At 39.1% G+C, this 20473-nt stretch overlaps 1 protein-coding gene and 1 long non-coding RNA gene across 4 annotated transcripts in view; one reads left to right on the top strand and one right to left on the bottom strand.

The window, feature by feature from the left end:
- MED14 (mediator complex subunit 14) overlaps positions 1-20473 on the bottom strand; it is a 66115-nt gene that overhangs the window by 22024 nt on the left and 23618 nt on the right. For all 3 annotated transcript variants that reach the window (XM_081793456.1, XM_081793455.1, XM_081793454.1), the window contains exons 12-18: positions 18853-18931; positions 14446-14605; positions 9660-9854; positions 9101-9235; positions 5926-6002; positions 718-878; positions 434-580 (exon numbers count right to left, since the gene is read on the bottom strand). In XM_081793456.1, the coding sequence (XP_081649582.1) occupies positions 434-580; positions 718-878; positions 5926-6002; positions 9101-9235; positions 9660-9854; positions 14446-14605; positions 18853-18931 (954 nt within the window). The remainder of the gene's footprint in view (positions 1-433; positions 581-717; positions 879-5925; positions 6003-9100; positions 9236-9659; positions 9855-14445; positions 14606-18852; positions 18932-20473) is intronic.
- LOC145714218 (uncharacterized) overlaps positions 1-20473 on the top strand; it is a 60947-nt gene that overhangs the window by 27692 nt on the left and 12782 nt on the right. The window lies entirely within an intron of this gene.

Raw genomic sequence — 20473 nt, 5'->3', positions numbered from 1 at the left:
GCTCTACCCTTCACTAGCTATGCGACCTTCAGCAAGCTTCTCAGTGACTTGTTTCCTTCATTCGTGAAATGAGGAGTAATAAATTACCTACCTCACAGGGTGATTTCAAGGATTAAATGGGTCAACACAAGCAAACTGTTTATTACATCATATAGCATGTAGTAAACTCTCACTAAATACTACCTATTACTATAATACGGTATAGCTAGGAGTAACGATTTCTGGATACCTAAGAAACTGAGTTGAGAACTCAGAAACTGGGGGAAGGAAATAAAAGCCTGAGGTAAAAGGGAAACTTATTTTTTCATTAGATATTCTCCTGAAAAAAAAGAATTTTTTTTTTTTTTTTTTATAATGTGCATCTTTTACTTCTTCAGTTAAAAAAAGGAAGGGGGGGGCTTCCCCCCGACAAAAGGAAGATCATCGCACGTACCTGGTAGAGAACGTGCAAATTCCAACACACACTCATATAATCGTGCAATGCTATTCCAGTCATTAAGGAACATTTCAACAACTTTTCTACCACCAACTGGTTCGGACAGCAGGTTTTCATATGTCAGATAAACATGCCGGGATGGCCCTACAGGATTTAAAAAACAAAAACAAACAAAACAAAAAAAAAAAAAAAAAAAAGAAAGAAAAGAGGATTAATAGCTATCAATATGAAAAAAAAAAAAAAAAGAAATATGCAAAGACAAAATGTGTGAAGCATCTCACCTTGCTCCCTGGTAGAAGTGCCATTAAGTGGGCAATTTGCAAACACTAGCTCTGCCACCCACGTGCGGTTATTTCTACCTTGCAATCGGAAAGTGCAATCAAGGAGAGAGCGGTCCAAAGCCTTTTGGGTTTCCTCATTCACACCCTTACAGGGAGGAATTCTGGCGGCGAAAGATAGCACATGAAGTGTACTTGGCATCACAGAAAGACAAAAGCACAATCTACACAACAGGCAGTTCAAACTCCACTACTAGGCACCTTCTGCAAAAGAAGGAAGTGATCCATAGCAATTCACGGCAATACACAGCATTTAACCCGTCTCCATTCACGCCAACATGGATTAGGACCTCTTGGCTGAACAAAGTGTGTGTCTGAGTGTTTTAACAGTGTTTGTCTTCATCCTTAATCTCGTTATTAGAAACACCACGATTCTCCAGAGTGAAAATCAAGGATGTTGGCTTTCTATGAAATCTACCTAGAACATCCTCAAGGAAAACCTAAGGAGAACAAAACACTTGTAAAACCCCTCTTCCAGGGCAGAATGATACAGTGGAAACAATGTGGGCTTTGGAGTCATAGACCTGCATTCTACTTCTGACTCAGCCACATTTAACCTCTCTGAATTTGTTTCCCTGACTACAAAATGGAGATAAATAATTACCTTGTGGGTCACTGATCTTAAAACATGACACAACATATGTAAAGTGCTCATGGCAGCCGATACGGTCGGTATTCGTATTTGTTAGTTCCCCTTTGCAGTAAAACCAAGTCTCGCTCGCTGACTGCCAAGACAAAACGCCAGGTTCACTATCTGCCCCCTCCTCTCCTCTTCTGTAGAGGGAACACTCATGGGATGGAGCTTTGCATGTCTCAACTCATTTGACATATTGTTACTTACATGTATCTCATATAGAAGAGGAATGTATCAGTTTTGGTGTCGTAAAATACCTACCTACTAAAATACCTACCTACCCGTTTTCTTCTTGCTACTTTGTGGACATTTTCACTGGTTTTTCAGTAACAGATGAAATAATGAGATAACAGATTTTTTAATTACACATTATACTTTAACTCATAAGGAAGGTAGATTAATTCTCAGACTTGGTATAAAGATTATCTATATCTAAGTCAAAAAACAATTGGAAATAAGGAATCTTGATTCAGGCCTCTTATTCAGAAACACCTAGAACAGGGTTCTCAACCTCAGCAATACTGACATTTTAGGCTGGATAATTTTTTGTTGTGTAGCCTTGGCCTCTGCCTACCAGATGCCAGTAGTAACTCCCACCCCCTCTTCTCAGTTAATAATAACAAAAAATACCTCCAAACATTGCCAAATGTCCACTGGAGGGCAAAATCACCCTTGCGTTGAGAACCACTTGCCCAGGATAAACAATTTATGAGAGCAAAAGAGGGACAGAGATTGCATACGATAAAAAACAAAATTTGTAGGAGAGAGAACAGCTACACAGGTTACACAAAAACAGAATTCACATAGTACTAAAATTTTCTCATTGACTTAAAAATTCCACCACAGCTCCTCTTAAGTGTACAGTTTTTTTTAATGTTTTCCAAAGTTATTCTTTCATACTACATACGTTTATCACTCATTACCAGAAAGATTTTGTCCAGTGTTGCTAGGGGTAACTATATATAGTAACTGCATACGTTACATATATGCTTCTCATGAAAACTTCATAGGTATACTGAGGACTTTTGCCTGTCCTTATCCCTGAAAACATAACCCCAACCATAAGAGATATAAAGCAGCCAATTCAGACAGATTTTTAAATCTTGATTTAAGAAATGTAAATGCAGCACATTATCTTCCTTTCACATAAATAGGTGTTTCACGAAATCCATCTGGTTAGAAAATGAACACACAGAATCCGGCATGTTTTCAAAGAAGAAAAGTAAGACTCCTTTCGATTTATGCTCTGAGGGACAGCATGAGCCTGACAATGCATTCTATGTCATCTTCTTCATCTGTGATACAGATAGAATTGGCTCTACTTCAAGGAACCTGTAACCTTTCACTTGCTTTTAAGGTTACAAATGTAACAGAACAAAAATAAACTACAATTATACCTTTAATCCTCCCCCATGTGAGGAAACCTGACAAATTTACTACAAACTCAAAATACTGTTATATTCACCAAAAATTAAGAACCGTGGAAGAGGTTTCCTGGACCATGGGTTAAATTTATCTGAAAATTTCTACCAATCCAAAAAAAGTTTTTTGTAACGTCAACAGCTACCCCTGGCTGATTTTTCTCCTAGAATTCTGAGTATGGAAAAAACGTAGGAACTAGGCTCTGGTCTTCCAGGGCAAGGGTGTGTTAGCGCCACAGCGTGCCGCATGTCGGTTCCGTTCTGAGGGGTTTTACAAACGTCAGGGACCACACTATGGTCCTGTGGTGCACAAGCGGGGAGGTCACTGAAAGTGCTAGTACAAGAAGCGCCACACGGTGCCTACAAGGAAAGTGAAGAGGGTTTTATAAAGGCTGCACCTGCATATGCAAAAGGACTGAGTCACTCCACTGATGTAAGCTAAGTCCCACAACTTGCAAAAATGAGCTGTGCCTATGCATTATTTGCATAAGCTGCAAGAGGCAAAGAAACACAACGGACAAGACAAAAAAAACCTTGTGGGTACGGACAGCAGACCGGCACCAACCATTGACTGATACTGTAATGTTAGTTCAGAAGAAGGGAAGTTGGCTCAAGAGCTCAAAACTAGGCACTGTGAGCGTGCTGCTCTGGCGATCTGTGTCATCTGTGCTGTCAGATCAAGGCTCTTTGGAATCTACACGAGGCAACACACCCATGAGCCCTAGCAATCTAAGGTGTTTACCATGATACTTTCACAGATAGATCAGGGAAGCCTGCTCAACAGATTTTCAAAAAGTTGTACAAGAACAGAACATATTTTTAACAAAGCGGAGAAAAATGTCCTCAAATTTAAAGCTTTGAAGTATCAACGACTCATCTACGCATTTAATATTAATGTATCTAGGACTAAGGCTTAGGACCCTCTAAAGATTAAATGCGTTAAAGCAATTATATACTAATTAGACCTTTGCCAGATTTTAATTTCATAAAACCATGTTTACACATTTATTGCTTACTTTTTCCGTCTTCCTTTCATTCTACTACCCCCATAGTAGACAGCAGGCACCAGACAGACTGATATCTTCAATTTATCCATCTCTATATTTTCTCCTTTTAAGTTTTGAATAAAATAATAGCCAGGATATTATAAAGACTTTTAAAAAACTATTATAAGATGAAGCTTAAAACATAGGAAATGCTTCCTTCCTAGGTAGGACTATATTATGGGTTCTCTTGAATTCAAGAAGGAAGGGGGTTGGAATTTCTTTGTAAATATGCTGAGAACAAGATATTTTAAGACTTGCAACACATGAAAAACATAACTAAGAGAGTAGAACACAAATGTTAACATTATCTATTTATCTGCAGTTACCAAGAAGAGTGAAAAGATTAAAAAAAAAAAAAAAACCAATCCCCTATACTTTAGGCAGAAGTAATTCAAGACCAAAAGCCATTAAAAGTATCACATTTCTCTACTGATTTTCATTACAAGGCCAGCTCTCTCGAGACCCTGAGAACTTTTTGTAGAAAGGGTGTTTACACAGCCAGGAAGGGAAAGCCATTCTTTCAACTCCAACTCAAGTGAGCACCATGACGCAAGGGTGGAGAACGTGCTATTTGCTAGCCCTTCCCATCTTCCACAGAAACCAACTGATTCCCAAGGAAATAAAAATTAAAGACCCACTGGCTCAAATCATAGAGCTGCCATATTTTGGCAGACAGAGAAATTCGAGAAGTAAAAACTGCTTCTGTGATTTGTATTATTAAGCAACACCTAAGAAACAATGCAACACCCCCCCACCAACACACACACACCCTGAGAAAAACTGTTTACTGCACCAAAAAGGTTGGTCTCTTAAATGGCACGCTAGCTTTGCAAGTCCATCCTGGTCACCTTATGTAGCACATGCACCATCTTAGCTTTCCTTCTAAGCATCCTTTGGCCTCCTGTCCTCGATCCATTTAGAACCAAGCCCTCTGCCCAACTCCCTCGTATACTCTTTCCTGGCAATCTATTTTAATATCCCAGCTCAATTACTATCAGCTTCGTGATGACTCATCTACTTCTCCTGCCCAGGCCTGTCACCTGAGCTTGATACACAGCCCTGCCCGGCCAAAGGCATGTGTTGGCACCTCAAACCTAGCAAAGCCCCTTCAAACTCACATCTTAGGTATCCCTTATCTCAGGAAACACCACAATCATCCATCACGTGCCTAAGATGAAACGAACAGGCCTCTGTGCCATCCTCTCTTTCTTACCTTCAACATCAATCTCATCACCAACCCTTGAATATTCCATTCCCTGAGTCCTTGTGGAACCTTACGAGGTCTAAGCTACTAACAACTCTGGCGTGAACCACTTCAGCGACTGGTTTCACTACTTAGTCTTGTTCTCCTGCAATTTATTCTCTATATGGCTTTCAGGATAAGCTTTCAAAAACACCTATCTAATGATGTCAGCTGCTGCTTAAAATCGCCATTAGGATAAAGTCTACATCCCTTAAGGACACTTCCAAAGTCCTTCAGGATCTGATCCCTTTCCCCCTTCTGGCTCCAGCTTCATCTCTCTCAACTCCTGACACTCTGACCTCCTTTCAGTTCCGGGACATAGAGCTTTCTTTCTCTTGCCTCCAAGACTCCACATCAGCAATTATCCCTTCTAGTTAGGACTGCCCACTCCCCCCTCAGCTCCCTCTCTACCTAATTCTCACCTCACTTTCAGTTCCAGTATGACAGGTACTCCCTCAGGGCTACCCTGTCTGGCTTCCAAACCAGCTCAGATCCTCCCACCCACGGCATCCTGAAGGGCCCTAGCAGAATTCAAACCTGATACACCGTTGCACTCAGGAAACATCCATTAAACGAAGGAAAAGAAATGCAGAGGAAAGACATCCTCAAATACCAAGTGGTGCTGGACCTCCACTCGGCAGGTGAAAAGAGAATCCTCCCCCAGACCTCAGTAATTCCGTGCAGAAATCAGTGATGTGCACAAGTTGGGAACTCTGCTTTATGCAGTCTCACAGTAGGAGAGGAGCGGCTCTAGCAGATGTGACTTCTAATGCGTGGCCCTGAGTGAGACACAGGACGGAGACTTACTTTAGTAAGCGTATTGCGTGGCTGAAGCCATCACCTTCCATCTGCACTCCCTGATGGGGAATCTCCAGATTGGACAACTGGTAAGACAGAAGTAGTTAGATCAGATCAGCAATTTTACAGAGGAAACTTCCTTTTCTAAGTACTACTGTCCACTCTCATGGCACCTCTTCTAGAACTACTCTGTTCCAAAGTTACAACGTATTAGGCATGCACACTGTCCTCCATCATTTGATTTCCTGGGCAACTATGTCAAGTCCAGTGAAACTCAAAGGTGACCCAGAGCTTCTAGTTAAAAAAAAAACAAAAAACAAAAAACACCTCCAGGTGGCAAATATTCAGAATTCTGGAGATTGATCTACTTTGGCAGCGAGCCAAAAGTAATCCAGAATCAATCCTGATGGTTCCAAATGAGGCAACTGCAAAATAAGACTGGTTTTCTTGTGTAATTCAATTATGTTTGGTCAAAACATAGTGTTCAAAACACTAGGTCTAAGGCCTAGTCACATCTCACTTTTAATCACAAACAATAGTTTGTAGTTTGTAACTTACCTGGAATACATTTTTAACAATTAAACCATTTCCTGGGTGAAACCCAAGAAAAAAAAGATTTCCAATTTATGCAGTTTTCCAATGAGATATCTTTCTCAACTGGAGGATTTGGAAAGTGAGTTGAAAAGACCAACGCAGGGACAGTGCCTGAGGCCCCGTGAGTGGAACTGCAGGTTATGTAGGTATGCCAAAAAGTCATCTGATCTACCAAAGAGAAGACTGCCTTTGGCTCATATTCCTGGGTCTTCTATGGCAGGCTATTTATTTATACCCACCTTGTTCCAGAAAGGATTTAAAACAGCTCTAAGTATTTGACTGAGCCCTGCTTTGGGCCTGGAAAGGGCACATGTTTAAGAAAAATAGCTGCTGACCAAATAGGCCACAGGAGTTCAGGTTCAAAAGGAAGCAACGTGTGGGAAGACTCAAAAACATGGTCTCTATCCTATGGATCAGTGATATAAACATCCCTTGTAAGATGAGATTTATTCACATCTCAGTATAAATTAAGCAGAAAATGTGCTTGTCTTTTGTCTTCAACATGGCTTTTTTATTGAGAAAAGAAAAAGTAGATTGTTTAGGAGTTTGACCGAGTTTGACAAAGTACTACAGAATGTTCTTACATGTCCTATATGTGCAACAGGTATAGGCACACAGAGAAGGGGGACAGAGAGGACATATGTCTATAGGTGTTAGTCTTTGTGGGTATTACAAAGGCACAATTTCTTGGAATCATGAGCCTGTAGGTGGGGAGGGAGGAGAGCAAGCAGGGAGACAGACATCACATTGCCCCTGGGTACCACGTAGCCTCCCTTCCCATGAGAAAGGTAGTACGTGGATGACATTCGTGTAATCAATCCACAGGGCACAATAAAGAAGTCCAAGAACACAGTCAAGTAGATGGGAAGCATGGACCCTGTCTGTACAGTTTAGGAGCTATGGCTAGTACCCAGACAAGACATTTATCAAGCTCACAGTTCTAGGAGCTAGGACATCAAGGACACGAGCATCTATTTTAGGTAACTGTTTCTGGGCCTCGATTTCTCTGGGCTATTCCTGCTCTTTATAGTTTTACACCTTACCCTCTGCCTTCAGATCCCAAAGCTCGATAAAACAGGGGTCAGCATACAACAGCTCATGGGTCAAATCCAGCCCACTGCCTGTTTTTGTAAATAAAGTTTTACTGAAACATAGCCACACTCATCTGTTTAAACATCAACTATGGCTGAGTCACACTACAACAGCAGATCTGAGTGGCTATAAGAGACCATGTGACCCCCCCCCAACACCTAAAATACTTACTATCTGGCCCTTTATACAAAAAGTTTGGTGAATTTGCAACAACGTGGACAGAACTAGAGTGTATTATGCTGAGCGAAATTAGAGAAAGATAAATATCATTTCACTCACATGTGGAATTTAAGAAACACAACAGATGAACATAGGGGAAGAGAAGGAAAAATAAGATAAAAAGAGAGAGGGAGGCAAACCATAAAAGATTCTTAAATATAGAGAACTGAGGACTGATGGAGGGGAGGTGAGTGAGGGGATGGGCTAAATGGGTGATGGGTACTAAGGAGGGCACTTGTTGGGATGAGCACTGGGTGTCATATGTAAGAGATGAATCACTATATTCTACTCCTGAAATCATTATTACACTATATGTTAACTAAGCCGGATTTAAATAAAATTTTTAAAAAAGAAAAAAAAAAAGAAAAAGTTTGGCAATTCCTGCTCTAAAGCATCAAAGTGTTCAACAAGTCTTCCTTCCCAAGATTACCATCGTCAGTTTAACTGAAATAATTCACTTCCACATTGTCAGGTCTCTTCTTCTTCTTCTACTTTTTTTATATCCTCAGTTGTTTCACTCATAAACATGTTTTTTTCTTTTAAAAATTTTTTTAGTTTTAATTGTGGTAAAAGTCTCCACTTCATTCATAGTAATTTACAGAGGGAAGGAGTCTTACAAAAAGTAAAACTTTAAAATAGAGCGAAATCATTAACGTCGTGGTGTATCCCTTTAAAGGGATGCCAATCCTTGGCCAAAGCCTTTCTTGGAAATGTAAAAATGCAGGTTCTGTTACCTCCCTTTCCTCTCATGTTTGCGGATCATGCTGGATATCACAACTGCATATTCTTGAAAGACACTAATTATATGTAGGTCTGTTCCTTACTCCATGTGACAGTAAAAATTGGGTTTAATAGTCTTTCTGGTCTGCTTTTCAAAAGGAACCCAGGTTTATTAGTGTGTAAGCAGTATGTATGGCTTCACCAACTCAAAAATAAGCACCCCATCATCAACTAACTACCACAAAGAGATAATGCTCCTACTAAGAGGTATACAAGTTAAGATGTTAATTTTCAAAAGATGTCTTTTTTTTTTTTTTAACTTGGGAAGAATTTACTTTCCATTTCCATAAAGAACAGAATGCCCACAATTTGGAATCAGAAAGACGAAATAATGTGTGTTTTACAGGTACACCATGAGATGCTATGATTTCAACCCCATCCCTCCCCAAATGAACAAGATCACAGCTATTCTGGTTTTTCTTAATGGAATCCACATAGCTGTAGCAAGGCATTTTAGAAATTAGTCTTTCATATACTCAAAATTGTTCCAAAAAATTACCTCCAACCGAAGTCCTACGAATGGCATATTTGTATCACACATAGCAACAAAGTGAGCTAGAACTTTATTGAAGGCACACATTTCTCCTGATCGTTTGGTTTTCTTAGGTTCTACTGGACACAGATCATCAGACAGCTAGAATGAAGAACACAAGTAGGCAAAAAAAAAAAAAAAAAAAAAAAAAAATACAGGTGATGCAATTAGTTAAGACAGTTAAAATGACTATAGCTCAAGATTAATCAACAAATATTATTCATTCAACAAATATTTACTGAGCAAATATTTTGATGTAAATACTGGAAATTTAAGTAACTACTGTGTATTTGGCAAACTTTCTGGTGGAAATGGCGTATAATTAATTATTAATTAAAAGACAGGCATTTTCAAGAAAACATAGACAATTGTTATTTAAGCCTTATTGCCACCCAATCTCTTAAAAACCGTATCTAATTCTTATTTTTTAAACCCTATCTAGTTATCTCCCATATTAAAAATGGTTGAAGAAAGCAACAAAGTTAAAACACACAAATTCGGTGCTCATTTCTGTATGTGATCATACCTTGCGCTTGGTGCCGGTTTTAGGTGGTTTCCCAGATTTTGTGCGAAAAACCAGCTCCTGGACGTTTTCCTTGAACTGCTGCAGCAAGAGCGCCATCACAGGGGCGTCCTCACGCTCCGCAGCGTTCACAGACATGAAGTAGTACTTGTATGACAGCTGTGTGGGCTTATTGGGGACCTCCAACATCTCCACAACCTAAAAAGGCCCAAATCAGAAATGAGACTCAGAGAATTAAGTGTGGTAGATTTGCCACCTTACAGCAAGTAGGGCTCAGAACTGTGAATCTAACATAGATGGTTTTTCTTCTTTAAACAAGGACAAATCAGGATTCTCAACAAAAAAGGGATTCCTGTTAAATATATATACTTTGTTTTCTAAAAAAATAGAGCAGACTGAAGGACAAGAAAAGCAAAACCCACCATAAACTATAGCAAATGGAATATTTAGACTACTACAGCATTAACTGTTCTTGATATTCATACCTGAGCTTAAAACACTGTATGCTTAAGTCTAGCAGGTATGCTAGATTTTCTAGGATGGGACCTATTGATTGATTTTTTAAAGCTTGAGAGAGAACAAGAGCGGGGGAGGGGCAGAGAGAGAGGGAGAGAGAGAATCCCAAGCAGGCTCTGTGCCTACAGCATGTGGGGCTGGATCCCAAGAACCGTGAGTTCATGACCTGAGCCGAAGTGCATAGCTGGATGCTTCACAAACTAAGCAATCCAGGTGGCCCTAGCATGGTATCTATTTTAAATTGCCCTGTTGCCCTTAACCATCAAAACATCTTAAGAATTCCACTGTTATAGCAGAGAAAAATGACAACTAACTCTTACAACTGGAAGCATATAAAAATAAACCCTGATTTTCAACTAAAAAATAGGTCACGGTGAGGATAAAGACCACCACCACCACCACCACCAAGAGTCAACATGGAGGGGCTCCTGGGTGGCTCAGTGGGTTAAGTGTATGACTTCGACTCAGGTCATGATCTCATGGTCTGTGAGTCTGAGCCCTGCATGGGGCTCTGTGCTGACAGCTCAGAGCCTGGAGCCTGCTTCAGATTCTGTGACTCCCCCTCTCTCTGCACCTCTCCTGCTCACACTGTGTCTCTCTCTCTCAAAAATAAACAAACATTAAAAAAAAAAGTCAACACTGATATAGAGCTTACTACACGCCAGGTACTGTCCTGATATTGGACAAATGTTAACACATTCAATCTTCCTAATAACTCTGTAGAGAAGGGATTATTATCTTCATTTTTCTGATGGAAAAACTGAGGTGCAAAATAGTTTGGTTACTTGCCCAAGGTCTCAGAGCTGAGAAGTGATGGACTCATGCTCTGATGCCAGTTTCGCTCCAGAGACCTTGCTCTTAACCACTATACCAGCTTACTATTTTCAATGTCTACCTAAAATTTAAGAAAAGTCCCCTAAATACTTTAGGGAGAGAAAGAAATGCCATTGGACCATTGCTCCGACACATACTTGCCTGTCTCTCTTCTCACCTCCCTTCTCTGCCTCTCCCCCTGCCTCCCCACACACTCTCTTCAGGAAATTCTTAGGCTAACACCTAATATCACACTGATGAACCTGAAGAAATAGAAGAATTAAAAGTAAAATGGATGCTTCACCAAAGAAGATAAAGGGATGGCAAATAAAACACATGAAAAGATATTTGATATCATCAGTCATTAGGACAGCATAAATTAAGATGACAATAAAATACCATTACACATCTATCAGAATGGCTAAAATTTTTTTTAGCCAAGGGCTGGCAAGAATGCAGAGCATCTAGAACTCTCTTGTATTGCCAACAGATATGCAAAATGGCCCGGCCAATTTGCAAAACAGTTTGGCAGTTTTTTATAAAGCTGGACATACACTGATCATATAACTTAACCCAACAATCCCACTAGTTATTTATCCAAAAGAAGTGAAAACTTAAGATCACAAAGAAACCTATATACAAACCTATATAGCAGCTTTATAATTGCCCCAATTGGAAATAACCCAGATGTCCTATCACCAGAGACTGGTTAAATAAACCATCCATACCATGAAATACTACTCCAATTAAAGGAATATTTGTTTTTATTTTTTAAAGTTTACTTATTTATTTTGAGAGACAGACAGAAGGAGGAGAGAGAGAGAGAATCCCAAGCAGGCTCCACACTGTCAGTGCAGAGCCGAAACGGGGTTCAAACTCATGAACTGCGAGATGATGACCTGAGCTGAAACCAAGAGTTGGACGCTTAACCAACTGAGCCACCCAGGCACCCCAATTAAAGGAATGAACTATAACACCACCACAGTATGGGTGGAAATCAAAGGCATTATGCTGAGTGAAAGAAACTAGATCGATGGGCAAACCCATAAAGACAGAAAACAGGGGGCGCCTGGGTGGCTCAGTCAGTTAAGCGTCCGACTTCGGCTCAGGTCATGATCTCGCAGTCTGTGGGTTCGAGCCCCGCGTCGGGCTCTGTGCTGACAGCTCGGAGCCTGGAGCCTGTTTCAGATGCTGTGTCTCCCTCTTTCTCTGACCCTCCACTGTTCATGCTCTCTGTCTCAAAAATAAATAAACATTTAAAAAAATTAAAAAAAAAAAAAAAAAAAAAAGACAGAAAACAGGTCAGTGGTCACCAGCTGAAAGTGGGAGGAGGGTTTAATTATAGAGATGCAGCACTAGGGCATTTTGGGGGTAATGGATCTGTGTTCTGCTGAGATGGGGATTACAACAGTGTATGCATTTATTCCAACTCAAACACAAAAAGTCTAAATTTTTCCTGTATGTAAATTACATCTTAATAAAGCTGACAAAAGTAAAATGGCAGAAAGACATTTAAAGGTAGCAAGCCTTGGGGCGCCTGGGTGGCTCAGTCGGTTAAGCATCTGACTTCAGCTCAGGTCATGATCTCACGGTTCATGAGTTCGAGCCCCGCATGGGGCTCTGTGCTGACAGCTCAGAGCCTGGAGCCTGCTTCAGATTCTGTGTCTCCCTCTCTCTCTGCCCCTCCCCCGCTCACATTCTGTCTCTCTCTCTCTCTCTCAAAAATAAACATTAAAAAAAATATTTAAAGGTAGCAAGACTTTCCTCTGTACTTCTTAATGTCCGTGGTCATTTCCACTTCTATGAATGTATCACCCCTACGTGAGAAATAAGAAGGATGAAGAGAATGTACATTCAGTTTTGGTCTAAACCATGTGAAACAACTTACTGCTTTTCAATAAGACATTAGTCACTAAAACTAACATTTGGCTTCTGGTGATACTAAATAAGATCAGAAATACTAAAACCATTTTGTCCGTGGCTATGTATAAGGATCTTTGTGTGTTCATGGGTTTGATTATTATGCATATATTCTGAATATCATTTTATATGTAGACTAGGCAGCTCACCAAGAGCGGAAACAATCCTTTGTCATGTATCAAATCTAGTTCTACAGCTGGGGTTTTAAATTCAGAGAAAAGTGAAATTCACATCACTGACAGACTTACTGCTCTGCTCTACATAAATAACACTAACAAGATATGTCAGGGTACACATGGCACTTTTTTTAAAAGATACTATCTTTTTTAAAATTTTACTTATTTAATTTTTTTATGTTTATTTATTTTTGAGAGAGACAGAGCACAAGCAGGGGAGGAGCAGAGAAAGAGCAGGGGAGAGGAAGAGAGAGATGGAGACACAGAATCTGAAGCAGGCTCCAGGTTCTGAGCACAGAGCGTGACGCAGGGCTCGAACTCACAAACCATGAGATCATGACCTGAGCTGAAGTCGGACACTTAACTGACTGAGCCACCCCAGATGCCCCTTAAGATAATATCTTTTAAAAGTACAGCTCAAGACCTTAAAAAACTCACTCCTACGGGCGCCAGGGTGGCTCAGTCGGTTAAGTGTCTGACTTTGGCTCAGGTCATGGTCTCCTGGCTCGTGGACTCAAGCCCTACGTCAGGCTCTGTGCTGACAGCTCAGAGCCTGGAGCCTGCTTTGGATTCTGTGTCTCCATCTCTCTCTTCCTCTTCCTCCCTCTGTGTCTGCCCCTCCCCCACTCGCTCTTTCTCTCTCAAATATAAACATCAAAAAAATAAAATAAAATTCAATCCTATTGCCTTCAACCAACAATCTTGAATTAAGTTTTTTAAACATCTTATATTCTTTGCCAAAAACATCTACTTAGTATAAACAGAAATTTCTATAAGCAGGGAAATATATTTAGGGTGAGTTCATATTTCAAATTCTTGCAAATTTTAACCAATTCAAAGATCTCAAAGAAACTAACTAGAAGACACACAGAAAGAGTGAAAAAAGAACGAGAAAGGATCTTACCATGCCCTGAAAGGTACATACATCAAAAGGATGAGAATATAAAGCTACTTCACTTCAGCCAGCCCATATTTTAAAAAGCTGCATTATGCAAGTTAACATTTGATTAAAACCAATCAAGTTTCTCTGACACCAAGATATCCAAACATTCACAGTAGTTGCTTTCAAAATTCTTCTTATATAGAGATGCTTCATCCAAAGCAGAAACTAGGCCTCACTACAGGAAAGATCCAAGAGTGAGGGATAGAGGCACACCTATATTCCCCAACCCTGCCTGATCATCGTACCATTTCTTACACACATGATTTTCCTCTCTCCCCTACCCCTACCTCCTAGGTTGAAAATCACTAAACTTAAATATCCAATAAAATATATTTGTAAATTAAGTTAAGCAATAAATCATTTGAGATACTAAGAGAATGAACTGAATTCGATCACCCAAATCACCCCTTTTCATACTTACAATGTAGTACTGTGGAAGACGGGTAAGTTTAATGAACAGCTTATTCTTAGAAAGGTTTCCAATAGGATGGGTTGAGTAATTGGACAGCTGCAATGTTTCACTGGTTAATGTAGGCAAATGTTTTATAGATTGTTTGCAACGCTGTTGTCCAAGCCAAAACCTTAATTGAAAGAAAATAATTTACGTCACAAAATCATAGATTCTTCTGTGTGCAACTCATTTGTAAATTGATTACTGAAGACCACTAAAAAATAACAACCTGAAACTTAACTGCTAGTAAAAAGACACATAACCATACCGATGAATCATTTCTCCAGTTTTACATTGGTCTGTTAGTTCTAGTTCTTTTTCTTTGTTTTTAGAGACAGAGTGACAGTGGGGGACAGGGGCAGAGGGAGAGAAAGAGAATCTCAGGTAGGCTTCACACTCACCACAGAGCCCGATGCAGGGCTCGATCCCACGACTCTGGGATCATGACCAGAACCAAAATCAAGAATCGGATGCTCAACTGACTGAGTCACTCAAGCGCCCCTGTTAGTTCTAGCTCTAGTTTAAGGAATTGAAACTGCAATGTGAATGATTTTGATTAGTTATAAGGAAGAATTAACTAGTATTAAGGCTGGGACACTGTAGAAGTTTATTACAGAGGAGGACAGATTTCCCAGGGTTTATTAAGACAGCAATAACTAACCTCAACATCTTTCATAAAATGCCTTTAGTGTTTATAAAGCAAAGAGAAAACAATAAATAGGTATAAAGGTGCCTAATTTTTCTTAAAAAAATTTTTTTAATGTTTATTTTTGAGAGAGCGTGTGCGCGTACACAAGCTGGGTACCGGCAGACAGAGACAGAGACACAAAATCTGAAGCAAGATCCAGGCTCTGAGCCGTCACCACAGAGCTCAAGGTGGGACTTGAACCCACGAACCGTGATGACATGACCTGAACCGACTGAGCCACCCAGGTGCCTCAAAGGTGCCTACTTTTTTTAGTATCACTGGAGATATACAGTCCTAGTTGTTATACTGTTTATGTGTAAAGTGATAGGTATATATAGCGGGTGCCAGGAAGGTATTAATTACCTTCTTTCTCTCCTCTCTCTCAGTTCAGCCACCAGATTTCAGTTTGAAGCTTTTTATAATATTCCTCTCACTTATTTCATTAGCTGTCCTTGAGGCTAGACACTGTGTGTGTGTGTGTGTATAAGATACGTGAAAAAGAGATAAAATGACTGGTTCACAAACTTTCACTGATTCACAATGAAGTAACTACAGAAAATAAGAATACGAATTTAGAAACTTTTCACAGCAATGTAACAATTATCACAACATCCCAGCTCACAATCAGTAGGCTCACCTTGCTGAACAGGGTACAGACCCGTCCGGGTGCTGCTGCACTGGTGTGGTGAGCTGCGTGTGGCACCGACCCTGTGCTAGTCACATGCAGTAAAACCTAACATATGATGTTTGAAGGCTAGCTTGTCAACTATTACCCAAAAATGTAGAAGGTCTAGAAACCTGTTTTTTTCCCCACCGAAAAAACAAATTTAACTGCAACATCACAGAATCAATTGCTAGAACTGGCCACAAATGAAGAAATGAAGAAAAATCTTGAAAATACAACCATACTTGCTTCATTTTAAGGTAGAAGTTAAAAATGAATATTCTGAACTTGCTAAAACTGCTTTCAAATCTCTACTTCCAGTCCCATCAACAAGTGAGACTGTGAGACTGGTATCCCTATTATGTATGTTTTTAAAAGAAAAACAGAAAAAGATACACATTATCTCCTGTGACGAGCATCATCATCAATCCAACTTAGATAAGTTACAAGCAAGAAACAAGCTCATTTGTCACCTTAAAAATTCTAAACACAATGTAAATTCTAAATATATGTAAACGTGTATTCATACGAATTGTAAACACAACATACTCTTTTCAAAGCACACATGGAATGGCCATTTTACTCAACCTTTTGTCTTATTACGATTTCATGGGACAAAAGAGTGAATTTTCTACATTAACTGCCTGTGTACACTTCCAATGAAAAACGTGTAGAGATTTTTTTCATTTTTATACTGTTTGTTCTGATTATATTTGTTGAGATGCAATTCTGTCTGTTGATCCTTACAATAAAAAAATTGGGGCTTTTATTTATTTTTTAAGTTTGTTTATTTATTTTGAGAGAGAGACAGAGAGAGTAAGCAGGGGAGGGGCAGAAAGAGAGGGAGAAAGGGAATCCCAAGCAGGCTCCATCGTGTCAGTGCAGGCTTGATCCCACAAACCGTTGAGATCATGACCTGAGCCAAAATCAAGAGTCATATGCTCAACCGACTGAGCCACCCAGGCGTCCTGGGGCTTATATTTTATACATGTTTTTTCATTTCCTTTTTCTACAATTTGTTTTCATTGCATATGACAAGAAAGGTGATCACATGAACAGATGCTCAGAATCATTTGTCATTAGAAAACTGTAAACTAAAACCACAATGCAATACCTCGTCACACTTACCAGGATGGCTATAGTCAAAAATGGTAACAAGCTTCGGCAAGGACTCAGGGAAATGGAAACCCTCAAATATTGCTGATGTGATTTTAAAATGGCATAGCTACTCTGGAAACTAGTTTGGCAGTTTCTTCAATAAGCTAAACATAAATGTACTGTATGACCCAGCAATTCTACTCTTAGTGGAATGAAAATGTTAAGTTCACATATAGACTTAGACATGACTATTCACAGCAGCATTACTCATAACAGGCAAAAAGTGAAACAACCCACATGCCCATCAATTTAGGAATGGATAAACAATGTGGTATATATCCATATAACAGAATATTATTCAGCCACAAAAAGGAATTAAGCATCGATAACTGCTACAACATGGATGAACCTCAAAACATTATGCTAAGTGAAAGAAGCCAGTCACAAAAGACCACATACTTTATGATTCCTTCTATAAAATGTCCACACACACAAAAAAATCTATAAAAGCAGAAAGTAGATTCATAGTTGCCAGGGGCTGAAGTTGGGAATGAGGTTTAACTGTAAATGAACACCTGCTTGGGGTGATGAAAATGTTCCAAATGTTCTAAAAATGGATTGTGATTATGGTTAAACTCAGTAAATTTACTACAAGTCATTGAATTACACACTTAAAATGGGTGAATTTTACGGTACGTAAATTATACCTCAATAAAGTTATTTCAAAAAATTAATGTCCCATGACAGATTAACAAATGAGCAATAAGCTGGTCATTCACCAAAGATCATTTGAGAAGCATGATTACAAGTGATAACCAGGGGACCTTTCTTATAAATTATGTGTTTAAGTACAGAGACACATTTGATAAGTTTAAGGCTTTGGGGACTTGGCCTTCTGGTTTTAGGTTATATTTCCTCTCGCTGGAACTGCCAGATAAACCACCTCAAGTTATGCAAGCTGTGAATTATTGAGCATTTAAGTATTTGAACCTTATTTGTTTAGCCAGAATGCACAACAATGCACCAAAAAATGCCAAAGCGCTAAAAATTTTGGAATTTGTTATTAGAGTATTCCTTACTCAGAGTAAGGAGTATCACTTTTCATACACAGTTAAACTAAACAGCTATTCAAAAGGAGGCTCATATAATATCACCAATCTGGTTGGCATTAAAAATCACATCTCGTTAACGAAAACACTACTTGATTATAGTGAAGCCTTCAAATATTTATACAACTCAAACTAGCAAAAGGAGAAGGGGTAGGCTAGATCACAAAGAACAGTCTAGCCCTCACCCCTTCTCCATTTGACAGTTTGGGTTTTGAGCTCCGCAATTTATTTTTATCCCTTGGAATTTTATTAATTTTAAAAGCGAGTTTGTTAGAGTTGCCATAATGGCACCTCTGTGTACCAGGGTGGCAATGAAACCTCACAGAATTGTCTTTAGCTCCATTTTCAATTTTATTTAGTTTGACAGTATGAAGCATTCAAAGGACTTTGAGACAATATTGAATGACAGTATTAGAGAAGCAGAAACAACTATTCTGAAGGGTCAGCTGGTAGATTCATACCATGAAGATTATCCTGGGTAAGAACAAATAAGACTATTGCAGAGAACACTAGAGTCAATAAAATCCATTGTGTAAGTGATTTGCAGAGTGCTTTTCCAGGAGGAACCATGGCGACGAGTGAAAAGTTGAGTGTCATGCCCTTCATACCTGTATTTGCCCTAGAGGGGAACTGGATACAAAACATTGCTATCTTGGGCCTATTCCAAGACAATTTCGATTCCAAGTACCAAAAGGTGCTCAAGTTTCATGTCATAAACATTAAGGACAGTGACTGATCAAGAGTAATGATGGAGAAGAAAATATATCGTGTCAAAATAACTTTCCATTTTTAGTCTTGAGCTAAATAAATAAGCTTACTTAAGTTGTTGAATCCAAGGAATAATTCGTTTCATATCATCGTTCACAGACTTCTCCATGTCATCCAGCGTGGCCTGGTCTATAGAATATAGCACTTCATTAATTCGTTGCTTACACGAGGCACAAAATATTTAGGTAGCCAAGAACTTAAATGAAAATTATTGTTTTAGGCAAAAATTAGTGTTATTTTTGAGTCAGAGAAAAACTAAACTAAATCCATCATTAGGCATAAATTAACCTAATTTGTTTTCTCTCTTTAACATTTAGGGAGAGTTATAGTTAAGACAACTGATTAATAGCAAATATACATTAGCAGGAAGAACAAGTAACAAACACATGAACTCATTATCTGCCTGCATTTCAATTCCCAAACCCTAGGCCTAGTTAATTAATATTTTTAACTTGCATGTATTTCTAACTCATAGTATTACCAAACTTAGAACCTTAAAAATGTAAAAACTGTAAAACTCCACTAAAATATTTATTTATTCAACACAAATGGTTTCTGGCATAAGCAAGAGCTGTTGGCTGAAGTTTAGCTTCCTAAATGTCACTTAGAATTTTTAATGACACCGAAAAAATGCTAACAATAGCACGTTTTGAACAAAAGCAAAATATACAATGATTTCAGCTCAAGAAAAAAAGTATAAGAAAATTAGTGCAGCACTGCCATGGTTTAATTGTACCCCCCAAAATTCGTATGTCGAAGCCCTCACTCCTAATGTGATGATGGTATTTAGAGATGGGGTCTTTGGGAGATAATCAGGTTTAGATGAGGTCATGAGGGTGGCACTGTCTTGATGGGATTAGTGCCCTTATAAGAAGAGTCACCAGAGAGCTTGCTCTCCTCTTCTGCCGTGATGACAGGGAGAAGGCCTGGGCCTACGAGCCAGGAACAGAACCCTCACCATAATCTGACCATGCCGGCAACCTGATTTTATGCTTCCAAACTCTAATACTATGATAAAATAAATTTTCTTTTTAACAACCTACTCTGTGGTCCTTTGTTATGGCAGCCTCAGCTAAAATAAGCATATATCCCCTAAAACAAGAATGACTGCCAACAGGTAACTTTTTTTGGCTTCTCTCAGTTTTACATGGTCATCTTCTTTATCTATGAGTGTGTACTGTGTAAACAGTCAAGAAAACAGTTAAGCAAAAAAAATTCTGAAGGATGAACAACAGCTGCCTTGTGGTTCAAAACCACAGTTAAACGGTAATTCATAAGTGTGTCACTAATAAGCCATCATAAATGCGATGTGATTCAAAGTAATGAAGCCAGTTTTCCATGAACGGTTCATAGAAGAAGCTATCTTTTTTTTCTTAAGTTTATTTATTTTTTTAGTAATCTCTACACCCAATGTGTGGGGCTCAAACTCACGACCCCGAGATCAAGAGTCAAATGCTCCTCCGACTGAGCCAGCCAGGCTCCCTGAAACACTTACCTTTACAGCTATATGAGCAGAAAATCATTTATTTTCGCTCATCTAGCTTAATATTAATTTCAAATGGTAAATGTGCTAATATATTCAAGAACACTGTTCCATTAGCAATACAAAAACACTACGTTCCAAGTAGTTCATCATTTCAGAACACCAACTCGGTAACAGAACATGGTAAA

Source organism: Panthera onca, chromosome X, assembly GCF_046562875.1.
Source record: "Panthera onca isolate mPanOnc1 chromosome X, mPanOnc1 haplotype 2, whole genome shotgun sequence".
In the NCBI taxonomy this organism is placed as follows: Eukaryota; Metazoa; Chordata; class Mammalia; order Carnivora; family Felidae; genus Panthera; species Panthera onca.
This window is presented reverse-complemented; position numbering and strand designations above follow the sequence as displayed.